The sequence below is a fragment of the Ambystoma mexicanum genome, chromosome 8, assembly GCF_040938575.1.
Source record: "Ambystoma mexicanum isolate Mex_15411 chromosome 8, UKY_AmexF1_1, whole genome shotgun sequence".
Taxonomy (NCBI): Eukaryota; Metazoa; Chordata; class Amphibia; order Caudata; family Ambystomatidae; genus Ambystoma; species Ambystoma mexicanum.
In genome coordinates, this window is record NC_090929.1 from 664,857,434 (window position 1) to 664,877,576 (window position 20,143).

At 47.5% G+C, this 20,143-nt stretch overlaps 1 protein-coding gene across 1 annotated transcript in view; it reads right to left on the reverse strand.

Annotated features, from left to right (window-relative positions):
* Positions 1–4,323: 4,323 nt before the first annotated feature.
* TAS1R1 (taste 1 receptor member 1) overlaps positions 4,324–20,143 on the reverse strand; it is a 180,296-nt gene continuing 164,476 nt past the window's right edge. Inside the window, exons 4-5 of the mRNA XM_069610529.1 lie at positions 16,282–16,402; positions 4,324–5,328 (exon numbers count right to left, since the gene is read on the reverse strand). Coding sequence (XP_069466630.1) covers positions 4,397–5,328; positions 16,282–16,402 — 1,053 coding nt within the window. The 3' untranslated portion in view covers positions 4,324–4,396. The remainder of the gene's footprint in view (positions 5,329–16,281; positions 16,403–20,143) is intronic.

The following is a 20,143-nucleotide window of genomic DNA, read 5'->3' on the forward strand; positions in this document are numbered from 1 at the left end:
ATATTAAATCACATATCAGAAGATACAATATTTTCTAAAAAATTCAAAGGTTGCAATTAAAATGCTTATTTCATTTAAGTTTAAGATACAAATCTATAAGTGGTCGACAGGTATAACTCCCAGAATGTGGACGACTCTACCCAGCTTCTCAACTCGGAGGTGGTTAATCTGGGGGTATTCCACACATAAGTGTTTTAGAGACTCTGGCACCTCGTTACAGTAATAACATACTATCACTCTGGGATCCATGCATTCTCGACAACCTTGGACCTCCTTTGTCAAATGCAAGTTAAATCTTAATCTCATGGCCTTCATTCGGAAATCCCTGGATGGGTGCTTTTTCAAATAAAAACATAGTTGTAGCTTTTTATATTGTAAGGGTCATTGAAATATGGGTAATTCATTATAATGAACCTGTTTTTCAGCCATTGATTAGTGTATAGCTTACTTTTCACCTTGGTGGCATTACTGACCAGTTCCGCAGCAGAAGAGTCAATCGTTGTAAGTATGAACTCCGAATTTACATTTCATTAACGGATAATGGAAAGGGAAAAAGAGTGTTTAGGAATCCTGCTTTTCTCTTTTTCAGATGTTTACTTCTGGTTGCTTTCTGTTTCTAATGTCTGTGATCAGATATATGATGACTGCATTACTATCCATTTTCTTTCATGTTGAAAAGCTAGTTCTACAAATGGATCATTTCTTTATTTAACTTTGCGGATTACATGGTCCATCTTATATAAATGGAAGCAGCCTTATGGTTTGGTTGTATACCATCTATTGTGAGATTCTTTACCATTGGAGAAAAGCCTTCGTGGAAATAACTTCAGCGAGAGATGCTTTTGATGTACGTTCCTTTAGTCTAACATGTTCCCTAAGAAATCATTCCTAAATTAGTAGATGATTTAACATAGATTGTCCTAACCATCGGCAGACTTTTTTGTACAATATGGACTGGCAATAAACCTGGGAAGAACGCGTTTTTCTTGACAAATTGGTCATTCCCCAGATTAAAGAGAGGTATTTGGAATGGGCCCTTGGAAGGTAATTTACCTGCGCTGGAGAAGACAAAGTTGGGAATTCTCTACCTTCAAGCCAAAGACGATCATGAGTGGAAAACTATTGAATGGAATGTACACCCCCATCTGATGAACGTGTGTGTACATTTTAAAGTGGTCCTCTCATTGGCTGACTTTCAGATGGAAAGGAACCACAAGAGCCTCTTGTCATTGCAATGGAGACTTCATGTGAACTCCAGCCCATTTCATTTGTTTTTGTCCAAGCTTCAAAGTACTAAGAACAAAGGGGCATAAATACGATCTGTAAAAGTGGCCCTTGGTTTAATCAATGTAAGTCTTCCCTATGATAGTTTCTGGTTTCCCAAATGCCTCCCAAAGGAAAAGGAGCCCAACAAACTTTTCACTCTAGACTTTAGCCAAGGCACCTATTCTGCATTTCTATAATTATTGTATGCTTGTAACATTGTTCTTTCATTACCATTGTTTACTGAGCTGGAAGCCCCCTGGGGTTTCTGCTCCGCCCAGAGATCCCCCACTCTGGTAAAAGGCCAGTCACTGCACATAGTCCACTGCCGAGTTACTGGCTGACTCCAAGGTGTCTCAGAACATCTCCTCCCAACTACCTTACCTGAACGGCACCTCTGAGAAGTTGCCATTGAAACAGCAGATGGATGCTCCAAATTGAACACCAGGCCCTCCACTAATCTCCCTGCACTAACTTTCTCTAGCTCATATACACTCCACATATCCCACCTCAGACACTCATACACGGCACCTGAATGACTGACACAACACAGTCCAGCCCAGGGCATCGTAGCACCATGGGCAGCCATGCCTCCTCTCTGCATACAAATACCTCAATGATCCTGATAAAGAACACCTAGAAACATACTCACACACAGAGCTCAAGGTATTTCTAGTCTGCACACATCCACACAACAGCAAAGCTATCTTGCATTCCCCCCTCTCTCCCCATTAATCTAGCACACTTCCCCTCAATTTAAGATCAGCCAGAGTGGCTGGAGGCGACACAATTGGCAGCGGTGTACAGTGTAAATCCCAATAACACAACATAGCACTTTAAGAATAGAACATGTTTGAAGAGACGTGTAAGCTGCTACTTTCATTACATGACAATTCCATTATTTAAGGAAGAAACAGAAATAGATGCTCAATAGGGCGCGAGACACGCCTAGGACCAAGGATTTGACAGATGGCGAGGGATTTCAGTTATCTTCCCATTCTTTGTATACATTTATTTTTTCTTTGACGAATTCCATTTTGAACTTTGTTACTTTATTTTTGTGAGGCATTATATTTGATGAATGTGGTTCTTTTATCAAGCAACAAACATGATTTAATTTGCAAACCCGAAAAAAGAACTCTTTCCAACGAAACATTTTCCATTGAAAATGTTTCCATCGAATATTTTCTAATGGAAAAAAGTGCATCGAATGCATTTATTTTATTTTTTGGGGTGTCCCCTTTGCCCCGTTTTAAAACCTTTAAAAATCCATCCCAAACAAATGTAACCATTTACCCCACACACATTTGCATTCGATGCACTTTTTTTTCGTTGGAAAAGTTTCAATGGAAACACTTTCAATGGAAAATATTTTGTTGGAAAGACTGCATACGATGAATATCAGCTATAACAATGCTAACAGGAACATGAAAAGGGCCAGTGTGACTTTTGGCCACAGTTTGCTTGGATACTTATAAGACGCCGAACTCTTGTACAACACTATACAAAAGAAATAGCAATGAATGTAAACATTTGTTCTAAGGTGTAGTGGGCAGAGGTCACCATGGAATAGTTTCAATAAATGTGTGCACAAAACAAACCCATTAACTGGGATGCAGCAGGGCCACCGATGTCACAAATGTACTCTAGAACCATTAGCGCCCCACCATAAAAAGATATTGGACTGTCCAAAAAAGCATGTCCCACTTCTGCACTAGTCCTCACACTTATTTTACCCCAGTAACCGGCCTTTAGAGGCAAGGCCTATCACACCAGACATGCAAATCACTCACACCCGTGTAAATCACCTGTCAGAGACAAAGGCGAATTTGCTGACGTTTGAATGTGTTTATTTATACTCGCGTTGTCAGCAGCTTAATATTCCCCAGACGCCAGATGGTGAGGGATACCCTGCTGAAAAGTGTATGCAAATGTGTGCTTTACCTGCTATGGGAGGGGGTAAAGGTACTATGGACTCCTGATCATATTGAGTTGGGTAGTGTTAGAAAAAAAGACGATCCAGATAAAGAGGTGACGTGATCAATATCAGTGGATTGGGACAAACGAAAGGGCAGTGGATCAGTAATTGGGCTTCCTCCAAATGTTTTCAAGGAGTCGTTTAGGGGATGAGCTAGGGAGCAGTTAAAGGATGTGTGTGTGTGTGTGTGTATGTGTGTGTGTCTGTGTCTCTGTGGTTGTGCGCACTCAGGCACGCGCCAATGGAGGACAGGTTCCACTGTTTTTGCCCTATGTGTGGGTTGGGTATGGGATGTGGGCAAAAGGCTGCTCCATAAGATCACTTACATTAAATTACATGAGAGATAGTGAGTCTTACCGAAAACGTTCGAAAGACATGCAAGAGTTTATGTAGGAAGTCATGTATTTTGGTGCTTTGTCGACAGCTATATTTTGCCTTTCGCCCACATCTTAACACTTGTCGCCCAGTTGGATGTTATAACAGCAGGTGTTTGTTACCATGGTTAGCTGCCATGACCGCCTGATCGGTCGGTGGCTATTTGATATGAACTTTGGAGGAGAGGGGCCACCGGGGTGTTTCTGCAGAGGGTATGTAGAAGAGTTGATGTCCTGGTCAGAGATTGTTTGTTTGTTTGTTTGTTTATTTTATTTCTAAAGCGCACCTGACCCTGAGGTATCTGGGCGCAAGATAGGTCACAAAAATGAAGGTTACATACATAGGTAGTTAGGTCGCAAAAAAGAAGGTTACAGACATAGGCAATAGACATATTGCAGTTACATGGGTGGAGGTACATAAGGCGGGGATACGTTTGAGTTATAGTGGTAAGTTGAACATGGTAGAACCTTTGAGTTGGTCAAGAGGCATACAGGCAGAGATACAGTTGAATTATGGTGATGCAGTAGAGCGTGGGGTAGATAATTAGATGCATTTGTAAGGAGTTGAAGGTGAGAGATTGTACAGCTCTTCAAATGTGTGTGTTTGGGAGGAAAGTGTTGTCATCTGCGTGAGAGAAAAGCGAACATAAATAGCAAGGTAAGCATTGAAAAGCATTAGTTGAAGAGAAGTTGGTAAATATTCATGTCTTAAAATAAAAATTAGTCTAGAATGCCCCTCATAGACATGGCTTTTTGCCCCGATGGGCATTGCATGAAGTTTCTAGTTGGAGCTCCGCTTCTTGGTGTAGTTTTGGATGGATGACTGGAAGTGCTCCGTGGTGTTCAGCTCTCGCCTGAAAAGTATCACATAACATTTAGGGAGAAAGTAACCGCTCAGGATGCCCAGGAGACTGCTCAAGATGGCGAGGATGTTGACAGCAGTTATGTACTTTCCCTTGTAGGCAATGTAGATGGCGAAGTAGGCAATCCAAGAGACAAAGTACACCAGGAGGCTGAAAGTGATGCATTTCGCCTCGTTGTAGTTGGCCGGCAAGTCTTTGCCTATGTAGCAGAAGATGAAGCAGAACATGCTCAGCAGGCCAATGTAGAGTATTCCTAGCACAGAGCCCACAGAGCTGCTCTCGGAACATTCCAGAAGAATCTGATTCTCAAACTTCATGTAATCGGCCACCCGCTCGGGGGGTTTGAGGCTCACCCAGAGGATGGATATCAGCAACTGCACGGTGGAGCTGACCCCGATAAAAATGTTTGGCCCATTCTTCTTTACCCAAAAATCATGGAGCTTGGGCGCCTTGGAAGCCAGCTTGAAAATACAGACAATCTGGAATGATCGGACGACGATACAAGAGAAGCATATGGTGAAGCTGACAGCAAACAAGGGCTGTCGCAAAAGGCAGGTCTCCTGAGTGGGTTCTCCAAAGTAAAGGTAGAGGGATCCACAGGCGCATGCCAGTGACGCCAACATGATCAGGCACCTAATGCCACCTGCCGATTTCACAACAGGTGTGTCCAAATTGTGCATAAAGACAACAGCAATGGCGAGGGTTACCAAGAGCTGGATAGTGATGGCAGGCAGGAGAACCAGGGAGAGAGGATTGGACCAGGAAAGGTACTCCACAGTCCGGTGGAGGCAGGTAACGCTGCTGGGCGGAGACCACTGATCTCGTTCACAAGGTTCACAGGAAAACGGATCTGGACAGGAAAGACACAAACTATTAATTCTCTTGACAACTGAATACCTTAAATAGCACAGGTGAGTGGATTTCATTTTCGATTGGAGTTACATTTACCTCATGCAATATGTTGACCTGCAGAATCAAGACTTGTGAACTGCGGACACTGCAGGGGATCCTATTCACAGAAGTAGTAATATTTGCAATAGATTATGGATGGCCACATCCACATTGATGACATTGGGCCTCATTCCAAGTATGGATGTAGCCATGCCGCTTTTAGCGGCATGGCTTCCCCCATACCGGGAACCGAGTCCGGGTTCCTGAAATGGGGAAATACCGGGCCATTCCGACCTCGGAGGGCTAAGTATTTCCCATTCCATGAACCCGGACCCGGTACATCCCCATTCCCATTTGAGCCCCCATAGGGCTCAATGGGAATGGGGAGGATGCTAACAACGGGCCCGTTAATGACGGGCCTGTTGTTAGCATCCTGGTCTGCTAGCGAGTCCCGCTAAGGACGCCTGGTTTTAGCAGACGTCCTTAGCGGCACCCGCCAGCAGACCTCGTAATGGGGCGAGAGGGGGATAACGGGGCCGGCAGCTCTACCGGTGCCGTTATTCCTCTACCGCATTCCTCGTAATGAGGCCCATTGTCTCCTCTATCCTACCCCTAATCAGGGACGGGACAGCTACTCTCATTCCAGACTTGCAATCCAGTCTGATTTTGGGTCCACCTTGTTTAGAACTGAGACTTCACCCACTTAACACCATATATGAGAGGGTAGTATTTGAACCTAGTATTGCTGCACTATTTTTGTCCTGCCTACCTCATTTCCTCCACAAGTAGTGATGCTATGCCCTATGTTCGTCCAACCACAATTCACTGTAGACCCAAGAGATTCCTGTTTAAGCGCGCTCATCAAGGGCATGCTAAGACCCTGACTAAGTGTGCCCACAACTGTGCAGTAGTGCTGTTTCTTTGTTGCTATCGCAGGTAAAGCTATACCTAAAAAAAGGGGTGCAAGCAACATCAGGTTTTTGTTGGTGCATTTTTGGTCGATAATTCCAGGTTTTTCTCGTGTGGTATTATAACCATCGAATTAACCGCTAATTGCATATGACCTACTAAGCCATTATTTTGCACCCTCCCTGCAAGGCTTTAGTCACATCATAGTTTCTGCTGGTACGTCTATTTTATTCCCCATGTTGCCATGGGCTTCATGCAAGGACCTGTGCCTCATCAGGCGAGGCTCCATTTTGGCCATTTCCTTCCTTGCAATTGGGTCATAGTTCTGTTTCTTCTGGGTAATCTTGACACCCTTGGTACTAATCTGCTAGTGGCACTTTTACCACTGCCTAAAAATCGCAAAAACACCACGAAACTGGACCACCCAAAGAAATACCCAACGCAATAACAACCCAGACAACCCAGACTAAACCTGCTAATAACTCTCTAACACTCTGTATACCATTCACCCAACCCAGACATTCACCACAAAACACCAAAACTACAGACACTCTACCTACTCTCCCCAACACGCACATGAAACACCTGCATACAACCACACCAAAACATCACACAATGCCAATCAACTAAAACCATACCAGCACACAGTGACCGTTTTTTTTTCCGAACTGAAGCTACCAACAGCACATCAAAGCTCTCTTGCGCTTTTTCCTCTCAACCAGTGGTAGAAGTGTACCGAAGAAAGTAGTGAACTGTGGTCTCGGCAGGAGAGGGGAGGCGGAAGCACAGTGCAACATGTGACACAGTGTCGTGGTTGGGGCATTGCTATAGTCTAAGTGACTAGTAATTAAGGCTCCTATTACAACTTTACACTTGTACAAGGACATGAATGGACCAATCCTCTGTATACAATGGTGAATATTGGTGTAAAAAGTAAAGGAATGGAAAACAAATAAAAATAAAAGTAGTGGAACGCTGCTCCCGACCGTTCCTGCTCACTTCGACCACTGCTCTCAACCCTACTAACTAACCACCCTAATCCCCTTCTCTTTCCGATCCGCCTGAGTGCCGGGAGACCATGGAAAATGGCAGCGGTGTCACAAATCACAATAACATAACATTACATGCAAATGCTGCACTCTAAAACGAGCAGCGCTTTTCTCAAAGCTCGCGATGAGAGTCAGACTGGCCATTGACTTGCACTTGGCTTTCATGGACATGCCAGTTTTCCTTTAGTGAGCAGCCATGCACCACACTGCCACATAGGTTTGCAATGATGAGATTGCTGGTGTGTTCACGTGTTGCTTAGGCTTTTTCCTTTTGATACTGAATTTTGGGACTGTCAGTGGAGGGCATATATGTAAAAACCGAACAAGTCTACAATGAAACAAAACTCCTTTGAAAGTGAAAACATAATTTGGTTAACAAGGCTACATATCACAGGGGCCCATGGGCTTAGTATATAGATGGCAGGAGGTAGGACATGAGTGCAAGTGGGTGTTAGGAGTGGGGAACCCACGCCATATCAAAATATGGAAAATAGCATAATAAGAGAACAATTCGTTTTGCTTTTCATTGACAGATTTTTGCCTGCTAATCACATTAATCCATCAATGGTAAACGAATGTTCTTTTTCCCCAATTAATGTCTAACATTTTAGGTGACAGGAATTAGCTTTTTGTGGGGAGGGGAGTGTAACACATATAAACTCGTCCTGCCCCCATAAAAACCTCTACATCATTGCAATTACCTCAGCAGGTGCTAGGAAGCGGGGAGACACAGGCAAAACGCTGCGGTAAACTCCAGGCTTGTGGAGCTTTTAAACAAAACGGCTCGGCTTGGGGAGCTTTTAAACAAAACGGCTCCTTTGTTTGTATAATTTTGCGGCCACAAACATCCTCCATCTCTGTGTAAAGAGCCAAAATGGATTGGCACTGAACTATATAAATATCCTACGATGTGAAGTAGAGCGAGATAGAGAGAGAGAGAGAGTCTTGTGTGTGTCTTTTGATGTAAGGAATGTGAACATCGTTTTTGTTCTTTATAGGTTAAATCGACCTAAAAAATGTCACGACATGACAAAAGGACAGCAATAAAGTGTTCACCATTAGAATCAACAATTATAATTAAATAACTTGATAAACAACACGCACATCCTTCACCCATAAAAACTACAGCAAAACAAATACTGTTCCTTCAAGCTTGGACATCTGATACTCTTTCCATGAAATGTTCACCTTTCAGTAAATCATAATACCAGAAACATTAAAAAGAAGGGAATAATGACACATCCGTTAGGTTGATGTGTATTCATACACATTTGCCATCTATCACTATCATACCAATAGTGTTTTCCCCACTACTTATTTATTTTTACTGATTGGTTATTTATAAGGTGAAGTCTATGAAACTTAGTCACTTTGTGGCACCACAAGTGGTAATGGAGAGGGTGAATTATCTGATATTCAAAGCATTGTAATATTCAGACCAGATAAGTATAAGGGTCAAGGAAGGGTTAAGTGCCAGGTAGAGGTAAGTACATAGGGCAAGGATGGCACTAAGTACCACGTTCCTGGAGCAACCCCGACCAAACAAGTGGAGATTTCATGCAGGCAAACATGAGCATGGTAGAGTGTAGCGAGAGATTATAAGAAGAAAGGAGAACACAGCAGGTGCAGTTCAGACAAGAGCCAGGAACCCAGGGGATCAACCGAAGAGATAAGGGCGGAGCAAGCGAACAGAGGGCGAATCAATCAACAAGAGCCAGGAGCCCAGGAGATCAACTGAAAGATAAGGGAGGAGCAAGCAAACAGGGGGAGAGCCATATCAACAAGAGCAAAGAGCCCAGGGGTAGGACGGAAGGGATAAGGGAGGAGCAAGCGAACAGGGGGAGAGCCATATCAACAAGAGCAAAGAGCCCTGGGGCAGGACGGAAGGGATAAGGGTGAGCAAGCGAATAGGGGGAGAGCTGCATTAACAAGAGCCAGGAGCCCAGGAGATCCACCGAAGGGCTACGGGAGAAACAATCAAACAGAGGAAGAGTCAAACAGCAAGAACCAGTAGCCCAGGGTATCGACCGAAAGGCTAGGGGAGGAGCAAGCCAAGAGAGGGAGAGCCACATCAACAAGATCCAGGAGCCCAGGAGATCAACTGAAAGATAAGGGAGGAGCAAGCGAACAGGGGGTTAGCCATATCAACATGAGCAAAGAGCTCAGGAGAAAGGCCGAAGAGATAAGGGTGGAGCAAGTGAACAGTGGGAGAGCTGCATCAACAAAAGCCAGGAGCCCAGGAGATCCACCAAAGGGCTAAGGGAGGAGCAGTTAAACAGAGGGAAAGTCAGTCAGCAAGAGCCAGGAGCCCAGGGGATCGACCGAAGGGCTAAGGGAGGAGCAAGCGAACAGAGGGAGAGCCACATCAGCAAGAGCCAGGAGCCCAGGAGATCCACCGAAGGGCTAAGGGAGGAAAAAGCAAACAGAGGGAAAGTCAGTCAGCAAGAGCCTGGAGCCCAGGCAATTGACCGAAGGGCTAAGGGAGGAGCAAGCGAACAGAGGGAGAGCCACATCAGCAAGAGCCAGGAGCCCAGGGGATCAACCGAAGAGATAAGGGAGGAGCAAGCGAATAGAGGGAGAGCCATTGCAACAAGAGAAAAGAGCCCAGGAGAAGGACTGAAGAGATAAGGGTGGAGCAAGTGAACAGTGGGAGAGCTGCATCAACAAGAGCCAGGAGCCCAGGAGATCCACCAAAGGGCTAAGGGAGGAGCAGGTAAACAGAAGGAAAGTCAGTCAGCAAGAGCCAGGAGCCCAGGCAATTGACCGAAGGGCTAAGGGAGGAGCAAGCGAACAGAGGGAGAGCCACATCAGCAAGTGCCAGGAGCCCAGGGGATCAACCGAAGAGATAAGGGAGGAGCAAGCGAATAGAGGGAGAGCCATTGCAACAAGAGAAAAGAGCCCAGGAGAAGGACTGAAGAGATAAGGGTGGAGCAAGTGAACAGTGGGAGAGCTGCATCAACAAGAGCCAGGAGCCCAGGAGATCCACCAAAGGGCTAAGGGAGGAGCAGGTAAACAGAGGGAAAGTCAGTCAGCAAGAGCCAGGAGCCCAGGGGATCGAATGAAGGGCTAAGGGAGGAGCAAGCGAACAGAGGGAGAGCCACATCAGCAAGAGCCAGGAGCCCAGGAGATCCACCGAAGGGCTAAGGGAGGAACAAGCAAACAGAGGGAAAGTCAGTCAGCAAGAGCCAGGAGCCCAGGCAATTGACCGAAGGGCTAAGGGAGGAGCAAGCGAACAGAGGGAGAGCCACATCAGCAAGAGCCAGGAGCCCAGGGGATCAACCGAAGAGATAAGGGAGGAGCAAGCGAATAGAGGGAGAGCCATTGCAACAAGAGAAAAGAGCCCAGGAGAAGGACTGAAGAGATAAGGGAGGAGCAAGCGAACAGGGGGTTAGCCATATCAACATGAGCAAAGAGCTCAGGAGAAAGGCCGAAGAGATAAGGGTGGAGCAAGTGAACAGTGGGAGAGCTGCATCAACAAAAGCCAGGAGCCCAGGAGATCCACCAAAGGGCTAAGGGAGGAGCAGTTAAACAGAGGGAAAGTCAGTCAGCAAGAGCCAGGAGCCCAGGGGATCGACCGAAGGGCTAAGGGAGGAGCAAGCGAACAGAGGGAGAGCCACATCAGCAAGAGCCAGGAGCACAGGAGATCCACCGAAGGGCTAAGGGAGGAAAAAGCAAACAGAGGGAAAGTCAGTCAGCAAGAGCCTGGAGCCCAGGCAATTGACCGAAGGGCTAAGGGAGGAGCAAGCGAACAGAGGGAGAGCCACATCAGCAAGAGCCAGGAGCCCAGGGGATCAACCGAAGAGATAAGGGAGGAGCAAGCAAATAGAGGGAGAGCCATTGCAACAAGAGAAAAGAGCCCAGGAGAAGGACTGAAGAGATAAGGGTGGAGCAAGTGAACAGTGGGAGAGCTGCATCAACAAGAGCCAGGAGCCCAGGAGATCCACCAAAGGGCTAAGGGAGGAGCAGGTAAACAGAAGGAAAGTCAGTCAGCAAGAGCCAGGAGCCCAGGCAATTGACCGAAGGGCTAAGGGAGGAGCAAGCGAACAGAGGGAGAGCCACATCAGCAAGTGCCAGGAGCCCAGGGGATCAACCGAAGAGATAAGGGAGGAGCAAGCGAATAGAGGGAGAGCCATTGCAACAAGAGAAAAGAGCCCAGGAGAAGGACTGAAGAGATAAGGGTGGAGCAAGTGAACAGTGGGAGAGCTGCATCAACAAGACCCAGGAGCCCAGGAGATCCACCAAAGGGCTAAGGGAGGAGCAGGTAAACAGAGGGAAAGTCAGTCAGCAAGAGCCAGGAGCCCAGGGGATCGAATGAAGGGCTAAGGGAGGAGCAAGCGAACAGAGGGAGAGCCACATCAGCAAGAGCCAGGAGCCCAGGAGATCCACCGAAGGGCTAAGGGAGGAACAAGCAAACAGAGGGAAAGTCAGTCAGCAAGAGCCAGGAGCCCAGGCAATTGACCGAAGGGCTAAGGGAGGAGCAAGCGAACAAAGGGAGAGCCACATCAGCAAGAGCCAGGAGCCCAGGGGATCAACCGAAGAGATAAGGGAGGAGCAAGCGAATAGAGGGAGAGCCATTGCAACAAGAGAAAAGAGCCCAGGAGAAGGACTGAAGAGATAAGGGTGGAGAAAGCAAACAGTGGGAGAGCTGCATCAACAAGAGCCAGGAGCCCAGGAGATCCACCGAAGGGCTAAGGGAGGAACAAGCAAAGAGAGGGAAAGTCAGTCATCAAGAGCCAGGAGCCCAGGCAATTGACCGAAGGGCTAAGGGAGGAGCAAGCGAACAGAGGGAGAGCCACATCAGCAAGAGCCAGGAGCCCAGGGGATCAACCGAAGAGATAAGGGAGGAGCAAGCGAATTGAGGGAGAGCCATTGCAACAAGAGAAAAAAGCCCAGGAGAAGGACCGAAGAGATAAGGGTGGAGCAAGCGAACAGTGGGAGAGCTGCATCAACAAGAGCCAGGAGCCCAGGAGATCCACCGAAGGGCTAAGGGAGGGACAAGCAAACGGAGGGAGAGTCAATCAGCAAGAGTCAGGAGCCCAGGGGATCGACCAAAGGGCTAAGGGAGGAGCAAGCCAACAGAGGGAGAGCCACATCAACAAGAGGCAGGAGCCCAGGGGATCAACCGAAGAGAAAAGGGAGGAGCAAGCGAACAGAGGGAGAGCCATATAAACAAGAGCAAAGAGCCCAGTAAAAGGACCGAAGAGATAAGGGTGGAGCAAGTGAACAGTGGGAGAGCTGCATCAACAAGAGCCAGGAGCCCAGGAGATCCACCAAAGGGCTAAGGGAGGAGCAGGCAAATAGAGGGAAAGTCAGCCAGAGCCAGGAGCCCAGGGGATCGACCGAAGGGCTAAGGGAGGAACAAGCAAACAGAGGGAGAGCCACATCAGCAACAGCCAGGAGCCCAGGAGATTCATCGAAGGGCTGAGGTAGGAACAAGCAAACAGAGGGAAAGTCACTCAGCAAGAGCCAGGAGCCCAGGGAATCGACCGAAGGGCTAAGGGAGGAGCAAGCGAACAGAGGGAGAGCCACATCAGCAAGAGCCAGGAGCCCAGGGGATCGACCAAAGGGCTAAGGGAGGAGCAAGCCAACAGAGGGAGAGCCACATCAACAAGAGGCAGGAGCCCAGGGGATCAACCGAAGAGATAAGGGAGGAGCAGGATAATAGAGGGAGAGCCATTGCAACAAGAGAGAAGAGCCCAGGAGAAGGACCGAAGGGCTAAGGGAGGAGCAAGCGAACAGAGGGAGAGTCACATCAGCAAGAGCCAGGAGCCCAGGAGATCCACCGAAGGGGCAAACAGAGGGAAAGTCAGTCAGCAAGAGCCAGGAGCCCAGGCAATTGACCGAAGGGCTAAGGGAGGAGCAAGCGAACAGAGGGAGAGCCACATCAGAAAGAGCCAGGAGCCCAGGGGATCAACCAAAGAGATAAGGGAGGAGCAAGCGAATAGAGGGAGAGCCATTGCAACAAGAGAAAAGAGCCCAGGAGAAGGACTGAAGAGATAAGGGTGGAGCAAGCGAACAGTGGGAGAGCTGCATCAACAAGAGCCAGGAGCCCAGGAGATCCACCGAAGAGCTAAGGGAGGAACAAGCAAACAGAGGGAAAGTCAGTCAGCAAGAGCCCAGGCAATTGACCGAAGGGCTAAGGGAGGAGCAAGCGAAAAGAGGGAGAGCCGCATCAGCAAGAGCCAGGAGCCCAGGGGATCAACCGAAGAGATAAGGGAGGAGCAAGCGAATTGAGGGAGAGCCATTGCAACAAGAGAAAAGAGCCCAGGAGAAGGACCGAAGAGATAAGGGCGGAGCAAGCGAACAGTGGGAGAGCTGCATCAACAAGAGCCAGGAGCCCAGGAGATCCACCGAAGGGCTAAGGGAGGGACAAGCAAACAGAGGGAGAGTCAATCAGCAAGAGCCAGGAGCCCAGGGGATCGACCAAAGGGCTAAGGGAGGAGCAAGCCAACAGAGGGAGAGCCACATCAACAAGAGGCAGGAGCCCAGGGGATCAACCGAAGAGAAAAGGGAGGAGCAAGCGAACAGAGGGAGAGACATATAAACAAGAGCAAAGAGCCCAGTAAAAGGACCGAAGAGATAAGGGTGGAGCAAGTGAACAGTGGGAGAGCTGCATCAACAAGAGCCAGGGGCCCAGGAGATCCACCAAAGGGCTAAGGGAAGAGCAGGCAAACAGAGGGAAAGTCAGCCAGAGCCAGGAGCCCAGGGGATCGACCGAAGGGATAAGGGAGGAACAAGCGAACATAGGGAGAGCCACATCAGCAACAGACAGGAGCCCAGGAGATCCACCGAAGGGCTGAGGGAGGAACAAGCAAACAGAGGGAAAGTCAGTCAGCAAGAGCCAGGAGCCCAGGGAATCGACCGAAGGGCTAAGGGAGGAGAAAGCGAACAGACGGAGAGCCACATCAGCAAGAGCCAGGAGCCCAGGGGATCAACTGAAGAGATAAGGGAGGAGCAAGCGAACAGAGGGAGAGCCATATAAACAAGAAAAGAGCCCAGGAGAAGGACCAAAGAGATAAGGGTGGAGCAAGCGAACAGTGGGAGAGCCATATCAACGAGAGCAAAGAGCCCAGGAGAAGCACCAAAGAGATCAGGGTGGAGCAAGCAAAGAGTGGGAGAGCTGCATCAACAAGACCCAGGAGCCCAGGAGATCCACTGAAGGGCTAAGGGAGGAACAAGTAAACAGAGGGAGAGTCAATCAGCAAGAGCCAGGAGCCCAGGGGATCGACCGAAGGGCTAAGGGAGGAGCAGGCCAACAGAGGGAGAGCCACATCAACAAGAGACAGGAGCCCACGGGATCAACCGAAGAGATAAGGGAGGAGCAAGAGAACAGAGGGAGAGCCATATTAACAAGAGCAAAGAGCCCAGTAGAAGGACTGAAGAGATAAGGGTGGAGCAAGCGAACAGGGGTTGAGCTGCATCAACAAGAGCCAGGAGCCCGGGAGATCCATCAAAGGGCTAAGGGAGGAGCAGGCAAACAGAGGGAGAGCCACATCAACAAGATCCAGGAGTGCAAGTGCCACGGGAATGCTTGAAGGAAGAAGCAAGAGAGCCACAACAGCAACATGGACAACAGGAAGCACACAAGGCAGGTTAGATCAGTGAACATGGAGGCATTGCAAATTACAGGGCAGAGCTATGTGCCTCGCAAAGGTTGAAGACGTCTTTTGGAAGTTATGGCTTTAGATCTTTCCTGAAATGATGTTGACTTTCCTCTTCTCTCCAGTCAGGAGCTATGGAGTTCCAAAGACCGGCGACATATCCGCCGAGGGACCGTCCCCCAAATGTCTTCTTTTTTGGCATCAAGATGACAGGGTATCTAGAAGAGGAAGGTCTCAGGAAAATGCATGGGCTGCATTTAGGCACAGTGGGGGTCATTACGACCCTGCGGTAGGGGGTTAATGGGGCCGGTAGAGATGCCGGCCCTGTTAACCCTCTACCGCCTCATAACGAGGTCTCCACACGGGACCTGCTCCTTAGTGGGTCCTGCGAGCAGACCAGGATGCAAACAACGGGCCCATCATTAACGGGCCCGTTGTTTGCATCCTCCCCATTGAGCCCTATGGGGACTCGAATGGTGATGGGATGTACAGGGTCTGGGTTCCTGGAATGGGGAAATACCAGGCCCTCCAAGGTCGGAATGGCCCAGTATTTCCCCATTCCAGGAACCCGGACCTGGGACCCGGAATGGGGGTAGCCATGCCGCAAATAGCAGCAGGCTACCTCCAAGGTCGTAATGACATCCATTGTCTTGGAGGTAGCGGAATCCACGGCCCTCATAGGTCCTATGGATGATTCGGAGGGTCCTGAAGGATATCCTGGCTGTAACAGGAAGCCAGTGGAGGGAATGTAGTGCAGGGGCGATGACGTCACTTGCTCCGTGGTGACGGATGTACCTTACTTGCCCTCACTCTCATAGTTTGGCCTTAAGCAACAGCTACGAGTCCAACCCTAAAAAGACACGTGAACAATCCTTCAAAAGACTCCTATGAAGAAAACACCAAAGCAAACTGCATCTTGTTGGTATGTCAGCCTTTGGGCAGAACGCAGTGGCAACAAAAATAAATATTTCAGACAGTTTTCTAGCTCTGAGGTCAGTGATACACGGGCATTCTATGGTTCTATGAATGTTTGCAGCATTTTTTTTTTTTTTACCGTATGGCATTTTGTTGAATGCTTTTTCGCTGATTGTTCCACTTTTTTTACCGCAAACATCAGGGGAAGACATCTTGCACCCCCCTTTCCACTCCCACTCGACTCTTTTCTATATCCCTTACCCATACTTACCATCTGCAAGTTTGTGTTAAAAAAAAATAAGTGGAAATAAATTTGGCGAAAATGCATTTGGCAAAAATTGTTGCATGCCCATTCTAGCCATTAATGGACAAAGAAAGTAAAAATAAATAAATAAATAAAGCATATTACATATAGAAGCTTGTCGCATTATCACTTACTGCTTGCATTGAGGAATGTCATCTTTGGGCAGGCCTTGCAGCTGTAGCAGCACAGGTGGACCCCTGTCAATATTTTCCTCTCCCCGGCATTGCATTCTTTGGAGCAAATGGACACTGGAATCTTGTGAAATCAGCAAGAAAGTAAGTCAGCCATGCATCAGCATTGACAAAGAAGTGGTGCTTCTATCATTTAGGAACTGCAGACCCCATCCAATGGGATCATAGATCACAAGCTTTTCGAGAAGGGAATGCATTGGCACCACCTCCAGACATCAGTCTCCCACACACACTTCCATCAACATTACTGGAAAACATTTCCCGTTGTTAGATGGCATTTGGGATAAGAAGTATCCTATCTGTACCAGAAACCACCTGGGCTTTGCTGGCAAAAAGTAAAGCACATGTTCTAGTAAACCACAGTTGGGCCTCTCTACATCTATTTGGGGCTCACAAACCAACGCAAATTTCACACAGGTGACCAAAAGGGTTCCAAGTGACATTCTGTTCATATCAAAACATGTCTTCATATGATCATGGGGTATGTAAGAAAGTTTATTCAGGTAATAATAGTGCATGTCAGAAGTTTATTCCAGGTGATACTGGGACCTTTCTGAGAGTTTATGTAGCTTGATTAAATGACTTGCTGGTTAATTGATTGAATGTTAGTCATGTCAGAGACTGTCTTCAGCTGATAATGGTGCATGTGGGGTTTGGGATATGACTATTTTTCTTTAACTTTTTTTGTTGGACTTATGCATGAACTGTAGGTATGTTCATGTCATTTGTGGTAGCATACATGGCGTCATGTGAAGTGCATGGCTAGGATGAGTTATAGTTATTTTATGATAGTGGCGGCCGATTTATTCTTGCATTAGGAACCATACATCGCAACTTTGTGGGGGTTTGATGTTTTGCACTGCAACCATAATGTCCCTTCAACAAACACAATGCACTGAATTATTTTTTTATGATATACACTGGCATAGCTACAGTACACACTGGGAATATTCTTTGGACAGGCCCTTGCCCATGTTTTGTGGTGATTGCGCCTGGGGCATGACCTTAAGACCTACCCCAGCACCTCCTAGCCACCTGATTGGCTCGCAGGGCGTAGCTGGAGGGCACTCGGCCCAGAGCATGGCCTTCAGCCATTCCCATGGCCCTCCAGTTTCTCTGCTGTGGCCAATCCCAGTGGAAACTTCCCCAAGTCATCCAAAGTAGCCATTGGCAACTAAAATTGCCCTCTTTGTCCTAATCCGGACCAGACCACTGAAGTACCAGACTGAGGTTCTGCGGGTCAGTGACCATGGTGTGCAGCCAGGCCCAGTGGCCACTTTGGCCCCATTGTACATCTGCAGTCCACCAGTAACCCTGTGTACAAGTCCACGGCCTAGAGCCAAGTCCGAGACCCAGCTCAGGCCTGCAGATTCAGCTGGTGGCCTACAGCACTCTGCATGGATACTGCATGTACCAATTCTTCACAAGCCAGGTCTGAGGATACCAAGCATATCCAGGCTCTGTTGCATAATTAAGACTATGCAGCTCATCACTGCTTTTTACGGCTGATATGGCATTAATTAGCATGCTATTTATATAGTCTCGCTTTGGAATGGCTTTCAGACAATGGGGTAGGGTTAGGTATAGAGAGCATAATTTGAGAATTTCAATTGTTTTATGTGTAAGTGCTAGTATCAGCAGAATCAGCTTGATGACGCAAACAACCGTACCAACCTCTCACTTCTTCGACTGCTTGACCCTTCAGTGGCGTTGAACCCCGTGGACCATTAAATCCTATGCCAAGACCTCATCTCCTCAGCCCACTTTTCGCCTGACGCTGCCAAATGGGCGGCCACGTTCCTGGCTGACAGATCATCCTGAGTCTTTGCTGGAGATGCTGCTGCTGTGTCTCCCCCACACTCTACAATGTGCACACAAAAAAACTGCTTGATCATCTTGGCTCTCTCGGCATCTCATATACTAACTATGCCGATGATACACAAATGCTCATCCCCCTTACTGGCGACCACTCCAAGGACACTCTCAGAATAAACTCTATCTATGAAGCTATCCAATCCTAGATGCCACCCACACAGCCTCTGTCTTAACGATGAAAAAACAGAGCTCCTCCTCATCGGCCATCCCCCTCACATGGCAAATCTAAACCAGGCATACAAAGCCTTCACCATCGACGGTCACAACATTCCTGTTGCTACCTCCGTCAAAACGTTAGGAATGTACCTTGACTCCTCAGTAAGCATGACGCATCAGGTCAACCACATTGCCTTGTCTTCGAGCTACGCCATCAAGCTCATCAATGCCAGTAAACCCTTACTGTCTGCTAAGAATCATCTTGAAGTGGCCCGTGCCCTCATTGGATCTAAACTTCATTACTGTAACTCACTATTATGCAGTACCTCTGAAGAAAATGTGCTTAAACCACAAATAATACAAAGTAATGCCCTCCGTGAGGCACTGGACATTGGCAAGCACAATCACATTTCCCAGGCTAGAAAAAATCTGTCCACTGGCTCCCGGTCAAGGACAGAATCAAGTTCAAGATCTTGTCCATCACCCACTGATGCCTTTCTAACCACCCCCCTCCAAACCTTCCCCAAAAAATCAAGAAACATTCTTTGGCAAGGCTTGTAAGACTCACCCACAAACATTGCCTCATCACACCCAGATTCAACCGGAAAATATCAGGCAGCCCCAGCTTCCCAGTCTGCTGCTCTTCTCTTTGGAAAGACCACCCACCCTACCTGCGAGATTAACCTTCCTACAGCTCCTTCAGAAAGAATCTCAAAACCTACCTCTTCAACTGACACTATCCCATTCCCCACCCTCCCCCCATGTCTCACTTTTACCACTACTGTTTCTTTGCCTTCATAACCAGCGGCTAGATGCCTATGAGCTTTGCACGCTTCTTTATAAATGTACAAATGAATAAATATGTTTGTGCGAGTGTAAGCAGCTCTGGAGCATAGTAGATGCGTTTCATACCTCAGTAACATTTTGCTGGCCCTTAAAGGCTGTGACTGGTCCACGTGATGCGCAGACGGGCACAGGCAGGGGCTTGCTTCCAGTGCATCATTGCCATGTCTGCTACGCAAACCCACTCTAGGTAGCTGCATAAGGCTTCTTTATGATGGCACATGAGTGAAAGAACCAATCAAAGCTCTCTTAGGCCGTGTTCTGAATGGCAGCCATTGCGGAGGGTCTGAAATGTTGCATATGACTCCCTGCATGCAGTATCTTTACACAGTCTCTCGGAACTCTCTCTTTGGAGTACAAAGACATTAAAAAACTAACAGTCCAGGCAAACCGAACAGGCGATGAAGCCATGCAAGGAGGGGATACATGTCTTGTACTGAAGTAAGAAACAAGTGGAATAGGGTCTAGACATACCGTAAGCCTGTCATAGCCATACAAGAAAGTGAGAGGCGAATCAAATCTTTGCAAAATATCATGAAGTCATCACGATGTTGTGATGTCTTGAAGGTTGGAGACGGTGACCTGGGCAGCTCCTCAATGACTCTGAACAGATCCTTCTTGGAGTTATCTGCATTGCCAATCCTACTCTGAAAGTGGGCCATCTCAGCACAGTGAACAAGCCTCACATAGCCTCTATTGTGAATCAGGCAAGCCCTATCCCCTGTGGTTCCTGTGAGTGGGTTATTTATAAATGTAATTCTTTCACATCTCATACAAGAAGACTAAGCATGATGTTAAATTGTTCTCCATTTTCTTTCTTGAAATGAATACTTTTTCTCCCTTCTTGACATCTGTTATCATTGGTCTATAGCCACAATAAAGAATTTTAAAGAATACATTATTAACTCCTCCTTATACATAGGAGCAACCT